This window comes from Carettochelys insculpta, chromosome 28, assembly GCF_033958435.1.
Source record: "Carettochelys insculpta isolate YL-2023 chromosome 28, ASM3395843v1, whole genome shotgun sequence".
Classification (NCBI taxonomy): Eukaryota; Metazoa; Chordata; order Testudines; family Carettochelyidae; genus Carettochelys; species Carettochelys insculpta.
In genome coordinates this window covers 1,294,466-1,306,466 of record NC_134164.1, presented here as the reverse complement: position 1 = coordinate 1,306,466, position 12,001 = coordinate 1,294,466, and the positions used below count along the sequence as shown (strand labels likewise).

Here is a 12,001-nt window from a genome sequence, read left to right as displayed (position 1 = left end):
ACAGGCATATGGTCACAGCAGTTCCCCTGTAAAGAGTTCTCTGGTGAATTTAGTTTGGTTCTTTTTAAAAGAGCCATAAGCAATACATCTGGAAGAGGGGAAAACAAGCTAGAATACACATTTTTAAAAGGGAGCTCAATATTATTGTTTGCATTCAGCAAAGAAGGTGATATAGTGGCTTTTAAAAAGATTCTAAGACAAAAAACAGAAGTCTTTTTATTAAAACTTCTAAATATTTGTAGCATATAATTCACACATTCCAAAGTTCAGTGTATGAGTAAATTACACACAATAGAGTAACAGCAACGAAGGGTCCTGTGGCACCTTATAGACTAACACAAAAGTTTTGAGCATGAGCTTTTGTGAGCACAGACTCACTTCATCAGATGCTGGTCTTGGAAATACCTCTATAAGGTGCCACAGGACCCTTCCTTGCTGTTACAGATCCAGACTAACACGGCTACCCCTCCGATACTTGACACAATACAGTAGTGATTTAAAGTTTGTTTACTGCCTACTTTTGACTGCAAACCCTCATCAAAGCAGCTGTCTATACATAAGCACTACTTTAAAAACAACTCAAATAATTTAAAGATGGAAATATATTTAGTGGACTACTAAATGGAGTAGTGTATATTGGAAGGGCCTGTATCTTTGAACTTGTGGCCAAAAAACAACAAAACACCATAAACCACAGTAAGCAGTCAAAAGAAAAGTGAATAAAGTATTTGTATAAACCAAAGTTTCTGGGCCATTATCAAGGCAGACCTAATAGCTCTAATCCAGATACTCATCCTTAAACAAGGATTTTCCAAACGAGTTTTATTTGATGGTTTATAATAAATTAAATGCCATTCACATGGTACTAAACTGCTTTTGAAACCCAACCTTAGCATAATTAAAACCAGTGTAGTCCTGCTCCCCACCAGAGAGAAAGCATGGGCTAGTAAGCGGTAGTAGGGTCTGCAGATTGGGCGTTTGGCGTTTGTAGGTCATGTTGCCTGTCCAGAACAGGGCAGGCGATTTATTTTCCCAGCATTCCAAAGAGTGGCTCTTTGGGGGATTTTTTTTTCGGTAAAGTCCAACTAACTGTTCCGACTAAGCGTCACCCTCCTCTGCAGTGGAGACGGCAGCTGGGCGTTAGGATTTGAAAGGCGAGCCTCGCCCGAAGCCCCCCAAAGGAGCTACAAGGGACCGGTGTAAACACGAACAACCTGCTGCTGGAGCGGCTCTGCGCCCGGCTGCCCAGGACCCGCTCGCTCCTCCAAGCTCCTCCGCCGGCGGACTCCAAACTCCCAGCCCCTCTGCCCCGGCGGCGGCACGTTTCGAAAGGGGCTGCCCGGGGAGCGCTGCCTTTTCCTGGGAGAACTGGCGCCTCTTCTGAGCCGCCTCGGCTGCTGCAGCTCGCTTGCCTGGGGGATTTGGAAGGAGATTGTAAATTATAACCCCCCCCCGTGCCCCGGGCCGGCCTCAGCCCAGGCGCTGGCAGGAGCTGGACGAGACCCGCCCGCCCACTAGTGGGTGAACTTACAAACGCAGCCCCCACCCCCCGACTCTTTCCCACGCCCCGAGGAACGCGCGTGGGAGCTCCTGTGTTCACCGCGCCTCGTTACTCCCCCGCGCCGGCGTCCATTCATGAAATCCGACCTCGGCGCCCGGGGAACCCAGCTGGAGTCGCTCCGCACCCCTCCCCCTCTTTTCGGGGGGCGGGCGGAGGCTGCTCTGAACGGCCCCTACAAATAAAGTCTCCGGGGAAGAAAGGCTGAGCCCGGGCGGGGACTGCTGGGAGGAGGGGGAGATGGGGCCGGGGGCTGCTGGGAGGAGGCTGCCTGTCGCCATTCAGAGAAGCCAGCGGGTTAGAGAGGGGAAAGACCACCCCCATCTCCACCCCCACCGCAGCAGGGCAATTCCCGTTCCCAGCCCCCCCCCCGCGTGGCCAGGCGCTCGGGTGGGGTCCATCCTCCGCCTTCTTGGCAAAGCAAAACATGTGCCCCCTTTTGTGTGTGCGCCTGGGGGGGGCCATGTGCATTTCCCTGCTTCTCCCCTCCCCCGCGTGGAGCGTGCAGAGCACCCAGCAAACACCCCAGGTTCATTCATTCTTTCTTCCTTTCTTTCCCCCAGCTCACCAGCGTGCGCTGCCCTTCCTGCCAAGGCGGCGGACCCCCCCCCGCCAGCAATTCCCCCCTTTATGGCTCCCTCCCCCGCCCCGCCTTGCGCTTCCCAGGGAGCCACCGCAGCGAAACCCCTTTTCTCCTGCCGGAGGCATTGGTACCGCCCTGCCCGCAGAGCGCGGGGCACCGGGGTCCCCCCCAGCCCACGCGGAGCCTCCCCCGGCGCCATCTCCCCTTTGATTAAGAAGTTTGCACCGGGCAAATCTCATCCGAGCCGTGGCGGCGCCCGGCTGGGGGTGATGCTCAAAGACCGAGCGAGAAGGGGCGGATGAGAGGGCCCCCCCAGCCCCACTTGGGCGCACGGTCGATCCGAGGGGGTGGGTGTTTAAATGCAGGGCCTGGCCGCGCCTGCCCCTCCCACCCCAGGGGCCGGGCTCCGCGCCCCACCACGTGGCTTCCTCTTGCAAACATTTTCGCTCCTTTCCCCAGGTCTGGCGTATGGAGAGGCGGCGCCGGGCGGCCCCGCAGAGCGTCCGCTGACCCCCGAGGGCGACTCCGCGGGGGCGGGGGGCGGCAGAGAGCGGCGGAGCCCACCCACCCACTGCCCCACGGCGCTCGGGCGCACCAGGGCGCCCAGCTCCCCCGCCAGCCGCGAGGCTCCCTCCGGGCCGGGCGCGTCCCCCTTTTGTTCGCCCAGGGTGGCGGCGCCCCCGTGCCGACCAGTCCCGCGCCGGCCGGCCGGCCGCCCCGCCGCGCTCCGCCATGAACAAGCTGTACATCGGCAACCTCAACGAGAACGTGACTCCCGCCGACCTGGAGAAAGTCTTCAGCGAGCACAAGATCTCCGTCAGCGGCCCCTTCCTGGTCAAGGCGGGCTACGCCTTCGTGGACTGCCCCGACGAGCAGTGGGCCATGAAAGCCATCGAAACTTTCTCGGGTGAGCTGAGCTGAGCTGAGCTGAGCCCGGCCGCCTCCGCGCGTGGGCCGGAGCCTCCCGCCTCCCCAGGGCCCTGCGCGGCTCGCCCGGGGAGCACCCGCAGTAACGAGCCGGCTTCGTCCCGTCCCGTCCCGTCCCCCCACGCCCCTCAGCCGGCCGCGCTGGGCCAGCGCCTCGGGATTCCCGGCCGCGTCGCTCGTGGGGCCCCGAACGCCCCGCTAGCTGGGGAAGGGGGCGAGGCCGCTTCTCCCCGGGCCTCCAGCGAGGGAGCCCCTGTACCCGACGGGGCCCCCAGATCCGCCCCCCCCAGCTTTCCCCTCGCCCTCGAAGCTGTTCGGCGGGGCCCCAGGGCTGGGGGTCGGGGTCGCAGTGGGGGTCCCGCCGCAGGCGGAGGGCGGGGTGCGCTGGGCTGGGGCCGCCGGAATGCGGGGTTTCCTGGGGCATGTGCGCTGGGGCGAGCCGCGCGAAAGTCGCCATGCTGCGCTCTCCCCCAGAGAGCTACTCGGGAGGTACGTACGTTTCTGCGGCTGCCCGGCGCTCTCACGCTCAGCCCCCCTCGGCCACCCCTCTGCCCCCGCCGCCAGGCGCGCCCCCCCCCCGCAGGGAGTCCCATTTTCTCCTCGCGTGACAAAATTCTGCTCCTCGGAGCCCCCCTCTCTTCTCGCGCGCGCACACAAAAAGCAGCAGCGGAGACCTGATCTTCACGTTCCATTCCTCGCTGGAGCGGACTTCCCCGGCCAAAACACAGCTCAGGAAGCAAATATTCATGCCTAAGCAACATTTTTCCAAGGCGCTTCTGGCCACCCCCTCCCCGGGCTCCCCAGTGGGGAATCCGTTTGGTAGTTAATAAAGTGCACTTGCAGAGGAGTCGGAAAACGTCTCGGGGCCCTGTCCTCCATCGTGATTGGAATTAAAATGGAAAAGGTTCCTGGTCGGAAATGTGACCCCCCAACCTTTCTGCGTCCCAGCCCTACTCAGATTTTTACAAAAACACGTTTTGCTTTTAGGGAAGGTGGAGCTACATGGGAAACAGCTAGAAATTGAACATTCAGTACCTAAAAAGCAAAGGTAATGCAGTGTTTTAGTTCTTATTTTTTGTTTTCTGTTGAAAAGATTTAGCTAAACTCAAGGGGGACTCTGTGTGTAGTGGTAGTGGGGATTTATCGTCACAATTGTGCACGTGAAATTAAATTTAAGAGGTGCCTATTGGGCTTCATATCTGCCTAAAGCTAGGGATGAGTCGGTTCACATGGCCAACTTTTACATTTCCTCTTTGTTGTAAGTTACTGTGAAAATAAGGCGGGGGTGGGGGGTGGGGGGGAAGAATAGTGACTTGGTCCAAAGTGGTGCACGGTTCAGCTCTTGCCTGAAGGTACTTTGCAGTTCACTGCTGTTTTATTCACTTGGGAATTCCCTTTCCAAAACTTCTAACTTTTATTTTACAAAGATAAGTTGAATTTCTTTTTTTTTTAAAAAAAAGGGGGGGGGGGCTAGTCCTGTTCTTGCATTTAATTACAGTCCAGATTGACTTCTTCAGTTTCTTTTATCTCTAGTTTAAACGTGAAAAAAATGTCCACTTGAATTTGTTCCCCTAGATTATTTTTCCTTTTTTTTTTCAGAATCTTTTCCATGTTCTTGGCCTTCTATTGTTAGGATGCTCACATTGGGCCAATAACTGACCCTGAGACCCAGCAGATATTTTCTAATTGAGGGTAGAAGCCACATTAAGGAAAAACAAAAAAACATATTTTCTATAAAAGACACGTTTTTACCCAGGAAGCAGGCCATTTGTCCCAAATTGCACATAGTCTATGCTAAATTCCAGCAGAATCTGTAATATGCTTGGTCCACCTGACTAGGCAGTTACTTCAACCGCAAAGCAAAAGGGAAGTGGCTCTTAAAAGATTCTTATAACTTTTTTTTTTATAACTGAAAAATTTACCTTAAGATTAATGGAGCCTGTTCTATAAGCAAAGGGTAAGTCTTAATTCTTGCTTTCCCTGCTCTACTTTTCCCAGCCCTTGGCCTTTTGAAACTACACACCAATGTGCCCATTGAATCCCAGAGGCTGCAGGGCTGAAAGCAGGGTGTTGTATGGGTCACTGAGACCCAGTAGACTTAGCTCAAACCCCAAAACTGATTTAATATTGGATATTTGACCAGTAAGTTACCAAGTTGTGGGTGATCAATATTGCTTATTACATACCATGTTGTTGAGGTGTAAATTTTAATTGAATGAAATGTTATTGGAAAGGCAATTACAGTATGAAAGATAACATTAGAAAATCAAAAAACTGCTTTTTTTGTTCTTATCCCTGCTAACAAAAATCAATAGCTTGTGTGAAACACAGTAGACTTCACAGTACTGCTAAGTTCACTTTCTCCTAGCTCTTTTCAGACTATTAATAATGTCAAAAAGCAGCTATTCTTAAATGCAAACACAAACAAATTGTGGTTATAAGTTTGTAGTGAGAGGAATCACATCTAAGGTTAGTCAATCAGTTTTTGGGAGAAAGAAGAGAAATAAAACTAATTATGTCTGGATTCTATATGCCATAGTGTGGTGGTTGATAGATATATACACTCAGAAACATACACATCTCCTGCTTTATCTACAGCTTCAGAAACCATTTCTGATGTTGACTTTTCCTTAAAGTGCTTATCTTCAGGTAACTTTTATTAGTACAAGACTCAGGGTGGGGGGTGTTCAGTTTGGATACATTCTTCTGTCATTTAACTATGGTTTGATAAAGCAAGTTTCTCTGTTTCCTAATGCAGACTTGTAGTTTGTTTTTTCTCTAAAAATGTTAGTGAATTTGGAAGTTGTTAGACAAGCAGAATCTTTACTAGATGGCATACCATATTTTTTCTCCTTTCCAAAATAGTGATATCACATTATAGGTTGTGTTTCTAAGTGAGTTTGTTTTTTCTGGTTGTTTTGAATTTGGATTTTCCAGCCTAAGGAGGTATAGAATAGGAATTTAAGATAGGCAGTTAGTCAATTACGTGTTACAGTGATTTCTTAAAAATTAAATCACATAAACCTTCACAAGGTTAAGTACAGAAACTAAAAATTTACATTCATTTACTTTTGTGAGAAATTTAAAAATAAATTGACTTATAGTTTGGGTATGTCGATTAGAAATTAAAGATGATAATGCTCATTTAGGGTGAGGTATGTTTTTGGTGATTACTGTATTTGATTAAACTTCATATAGTGAAGTCATCTTTCATTATATCTTTTTTTCCTTAAAATGTTTCTTCTCTTCTCCCCATGTCTAATATAAACACGAATTAAAATATTCAGAATCAACTCATAGTACACATGAGAATTGTTAATATGTATTTTTGCCTCCAAAATGTAACATACACACTGATTGATTGAGCAGTTTTGTGAATGGGTATTGCAATGTTTACAACTCTAAAATATATTAATGCTGATAAGAAACCATTTAAAATAAATACTTTTAAAATATTAGGCTAGAAAGAAAACACTCAAATGCTAAATAAAGGGTAATTGTTTGGGGATAATGTTTTGAAAGTGAAAGTTTTATTAAGCTTGTTTAGGTTAAAGTTTCTCTTCTAGCTATTCTGTGATTTTTTTTTTTTCCTGAAGAAGAGTTGGCAAACTTAGGAATTGCAGTTTATAAAATCCTGAAATGTTATGTGTTGAAAGGCTTACTGAAGAAATGATCCCTTCAATAAATACGTTTTTTACCCCCCAAACCTCCGTAAGATTAAGAAATGTTTTAGAAGGGCATATCTGTTTGAAACTGAAAAGACTTAAGTGGATAGATGGTTGCGGGGGGGTGGGGGGGGGGGAAGGGAGAGAGAATGAATGAATAAAGGGGTAGGGGGTTGAGGGAGAGAGAGAATGAAAGAAGTGAATCCATCAGGCAAACATTCCAAATATGAGGAATGTGGAAGTGAGTAGCCCTGAGAGAATGAAACTTAGTAATTGGGGGGAAATAGTGAATATGCCTGATAACAGCCAATATATTTAAAACTGGAAGTATTTGCATGGGTTATATTTAAGCAAAGGCAGCTTGTAAAGAACAGATACAGTTAGAGAAGTTTGTGTCCCCCCCCCCACCCCATGGGAGAAAATTTATTCCTTATAAGCAGATATTTAGTTGTCTGCTGAATTACTCTGGTAAAATTTAACAAGTTTGCCGAGGGGTGGGTTGTACTACCTTTTCCCCCAGTTCTTGTTTTAAGTTAATACCTGCCCAGAAATATTTTATACATGCACGATGCTATTATGAGTGTGTACATAAGGAAATATTTGAAAACTTTGTATAAACAGCTGGTGGCACACTTTTTTTTCTTCTGAAGTATTAGTTGACACAATTTGCATCTTACATCTGATTTCTTGGTTCTACAAAAAGTTGATAGAAAATCTTAAGCTTTTTTAAATTCAGGAAAATGTTCTTGAATGCTGAGACAAATTAAATTTATAATCGTAAAAGTTAGCACCATTTGTATTTAGAGCAGTTTCTGAAAGTTGAAATGCTTGAAAATAAACCAATCTTTTATTTAAGATCTCCTTTTTGGTTATCTTAATAGGTTCTCTTTGGGCTCAATACGTTTAAAATTTAATGTATACCCTCCATAGGTGAAGTAAATGAACACTATTGGTGATTTCCAGCCATGAAGGATACAAATAATTTTAGTTCCATGTTCTTCTGAAGTAAATTTGAAAAACTAGATTTAAAGTTTGGTTTGCTTGAGATGTATGCAAGTTTAATATAACTGAAAAGGATATTCTTAACTTGCAGTTTGAAGCAATTAGTTCACTCCTTATTTCTCAGTCATTGATAACTGGCAAGTATGTACCAGAAGTTGCAACTTAATTGCAAACTTTCTAGCTTCAGTTTTTGAACCAGTCAGAAATGAGAATCTGTAGGTGCTCTTTGTTAGAATTTGATGGTATTTCTCGTGGAAGAAAACCAAATTTGGCTATCAAGAGAACATCTGTAGTAGTTGCTGGGTCTGAATTGGTTTCTCTGATATAGGTTGGTTGTACTTCTGCCTTTTTAGACTAAAACCAAACCACTTTTTAAACAATTAAATATTTTTTTGTCCATTTAAAAAAATTACAGCTTTAAGAACTTAGACACACAAGAAGGCATCCATCCCCCTTCCTTCCCCTCTCCCTCCCAAGATATAGAAATGTTAATGTTTTCCAGAAGGTGCCACCAGGACTTGGGAAAGTTCAGAAAGCAGGAGAGACTGCTGAAAAATAAGATTGAGTTAGTACAGTGCTTGAAATTCCAGGCTGCAGAGACAGAAAGGGTCTCTTTCTGCTAGGGGATCTGCCCCTAGTAGTAATTTACAGGTTTTGCTGGCTTAATGAATGGAAGGTACCTCACTTGATGTCAGCATGTAAAAGATTTTCAGTCTGATTACTAATGATGCAGTTAAAAAAAAAACAAAACAGGTCTTGTGGCAACTTGAGGGTTTTTTGGAGAGTAGATGTTGCTTTTGCAAACAAGGAAGTGTTAAAAATTTTTGGGGGATGCAGAAATGATGCGTATAAAAGTGTTTGGTGAATACCAGTGGGATGCTTCAGTGCGCTCTCGTGCTCCAAAGAGAGCAGGTGAACTGGGACACTGAACTTTTCCGAGTAATCAGAAAAGCTTAAACTCTACTGCACATGAGTTCCAACAGATGAACCAAAACCAAACGGACCCAGAAAGTCATTGACTGGTCATTTTCTTGTTTAGATGGAGTAATATTTTTAACAGGGTGTAAGTGACCTAAGAGCTCTGGCCCTGGAGCAAGTTGTGGGGGGCAGGCTCCATGCTCCCAAAGGGGGTGAGGCCTTGGGCAGAAGGGGGAGCTAGCTTCCTCCACCCAGCCCTTCAGTGCTGCCCCAGAGCATGTCACTCAGGGCATTTAAAGAGCCTACTCTGCCCCTCTGTCAGTGGAGCTGCTCAGATCTGATTGGCAGAAGTGACTCAGGCACATGGATGCCTGAATCCAGGACTTCTAAGGCACTTTTGAAAATGAGATGAGTTGCTCAGTCACTTGTTGCTTGGCCACTCTCAGCTGTTCAGTGTAGATGCTACCTGTGCCAATGGCAAGGTTCTTCCAGCTGACATAGGCAATACACCACCCTGAAAGGTGGTAGCTAGCTGGAATTCTTCCATCCACCTCACTCTGTGCAGAGGACTGTCTTGGATTTTCCACAATGCTGGGTGATATCGTTATTCCATCCCATTTGTCTAGTACAGAGTGGCCCTTGGACACATCTGAAAATTCTACCCCATTGTCAATGTTGTGTCAGTCTTTGGCTGTAACATTTACCCTGGAAACTAGAGAGAGGGGAATTAATGGTCTGTGGAAGCAGGAGGGGCAGAAATGGAAGTGTGTAAGTTGAGAGTAATATTCTGCCAGGTCCTTTATTAACTAGGGTTGTAGGGTCTTCTGAATTCTTCCTCAGCTGCTTTTGGTTAAAACGCTCGGTGAACAGGGAGGTTCTTCCTGGAAGGAATGTCGATACATTTAAAGAGAAAAGTAACTATGCAAAGTTTAAACAAGTTCAAAATAAAAAGGCAGAAGAGGGGAACAGCTTTTGCCATGCCAGTAGAGTCCGGTTGTTCATCTAATCCAGTGATTTATCTCCACTAGCAGTACCATCTGTTTCAGGAGGACATGTAGGAGAGCTTACAGAAGGCAGTTATGGACTAATATATTTAGGGGAAGTTTCTTCCTCATTGTATTCATTAGAGGTTGGATTATGTCCCAAAGTTTTAAGGGTTATAGCAAATCCAAACTTTGATTTTAATTCTTACTACAATTCTGGGTGTTCTTGTTAACCTCTGAAGTGCCCAGGTCTCTTGGGAATCCAGCTAGGAAAATATTTTTAGGATTTAATTATAGCTGTTTGTTTTACTCAACAACTTCCAAAGTGGAGCTGCAGAAATGCAGGCTGTGGGAGGCATATGCCCATTGTTCACAGAATGCTGGGAGGTATTTCTGCATCTCCTTAGAATAGCGTTCAGTTGGCGTGCACATGGAAGAGAGTGGGTTCTCCATATATTACATTCGTTGATCTGATCAGCTGTAGTAGATTTTTAGCATAGGTAGCCAATCCTCATTCATTTTTTTCAATCAAATCCTTCCAATTTCTGTCGGTCTAGGCTTTGAAACTGGGTATTTATAGAGGTGAAAGGAAGGAAAATATCTAAGATGTTGACAGCCAAGCAGACTCCCTGGTGTGCTTTCCTGGTGGTGGGAAATTTGAGGGCTTGCTTACTTGGATTGAAAAGTTGCTTAATGCAGGTTAGCTTATTCAGACCAATTTCTTATCAGTTTAAGATCATCCGCTCGATAGCACTCCTATGTGGCTAGGCATGGCTGCGCTACCAAGTTTGGTTGGCCTATCAAGATGGCTTGGGGCTGTGAAAAACTTCATGGCCCACGCATTGTAATTCAGCCAGCCTAACGCAGGTGCAGACACCTCCAGGTCAGTGGAGGAATTGTTTGTGTTGCAGCTGTGCTGCTGGAGTGGTTCACAGGCAGACGCCACCTAACTTAAATGTTTTCTTGCGTGGAGAAGGCCTGGGGTAGATAAGGCCCCCAGTAGTTTGGTTTGTAGCCAGAAGAGCACGTGTTGAAGCAGTGAGTATTTCCATTGACTTAATTGGACTGTTAGCTTGCTTCGAGCTAAGCTAAGCACTCTCTTGCTGTGCTTTGGATGGGGGCCAGGCTGTGTAGGGCCCCTGGTAGGCTCAGTTAGTTCATCCCTTTCTCCCACCTCCCCCCAGGAAGAGGGCAATGCCGAATTGTTCCTTAGAGGCTGTGTGCTAGGCCTTTGTCCAGCCTGGTTTTAAAGGTCTTCAATGAGGGGGCACTTCCTCAGTTTATTAGGGGAGAGATTTTCAAAGGGACAAAGAAAACCTGGGGACCTGCCTGTCAGAGAAATTGAAGCACTTCTGAAAATCTTACCCCGTGTGCCCAAGCCACTTAGGAGCCTAAATCTCATTAAAAGTCTATGGGATTTAGGCTCTTACATGTCTATCCCTTTTAAAAAAATAAGAGTTGGGCTCTAGAGCCACTTAGGTCCCTTTGAAATTTCTACCCCTAACTCTTACCTGCACCTTTGTGAATCAGTCCCCTTGGTTTTTTCTGCTCATGCTTTTGCAGCTGTCAGTTGTCCCCTTTCCAGCCCACCCCAGGGGCTTCTTCAGCTAGACTTGTAACAAACTCTGAACAATAGACAACATTTTACTGAGATTCTTGATGGAGGCAAATTGCCCAGGATCCTACTGAAGACCTGGGGAAGGGGCCCAGAACTGGCTAGAGCAGCAGAGATGGCTCACAGGCCCAGGTATTTATGATTTTACCATTTGCTTCCACTGGTGCAGCAGAGCATTGTGAGAGGAGGGTAGCCAAAAGCAATGGTGTGACCAGCGGACTGGTCCAGTGTGAGGGGGCACATCCTGGATTCCTGCCTGACCTCCTCGCACAAAGGGCGACTTAGGAGGGAGAGTCTCAAAACCAGAGAAACCCCCAACCAACTCACAAGTGTGTTTCTGATCCTTCAGGAAATGGGCCATTTATTTTATGGTAACTCACACTTGTGAGCTGTGACATAGCTGGAGCTGAAATTTTGCACTCTTCCGGCTGCTGGGGCTGTCCAATCAGCTTGCCTGGGAATGAATAAAAACAAGTTCCCATGAAAGAGGCCAGGGCGGGGTTTTCGGTTTGTTTTTTTAAGAGCACACCCCCACCCCTCCCCAGATAAGTTTAAAACATGAACATGGCACACTGGAGTCGCACAGACCTGCTGGAACTCCTCCAAGTTGTTCAGGACAGTCAAAAGCAAAAGGGATTGTGAAGAACTACAAAAAGATCTCAGCAAAGTGAGTGATTGGGCAGCAAAATGGCAAATGAAATTTAATGTGGGTAAGTGTAAGGTAATGCATGTTGGAAAAAATAACCCAAA

General features: G+C 46.7%; 2 protein-coding genes across 2 annotated transcripts in view; one reads left to right on the top strand and one right to left on the bottom strand.

Moving 5' to 3' along the window:
* Window positions 1-12,001, bottom strand: part of B4GALNT2 (beta-1,4-N-acetyl-galactosaminyltransferase 2 (SID blood group)) — a 110,701-nt gene that overhangs the window by 20,840 nt on the left and 77,860 nt on the right. The gene's annotated exons all lie outside the window — the stretch shown is intronic.
* The window catches only part of IGF2BP1 (insulin like growth factor 2 mRNA binding protein 1), a 49,007-nt gene continuing 39,757 nt past the window's right edge, over window positions 2,752-12,001 (top strand). The window contains exons 1-2 of the mRNA XM_074978857.1: window positions 2,752-3,048; window positions 4,056-4,116. Coding sequence (XP_074834958.1) covers window positions 2,874-3,048; window positions 4,056-4,116 — 236 coding nt within the window. The 5' untranslated portion in view covers window positions 2,752-2,873. The remainder of the gene's footprint in view (window positions 3,049-4,055; window positions 4,117-12,001) is intronic.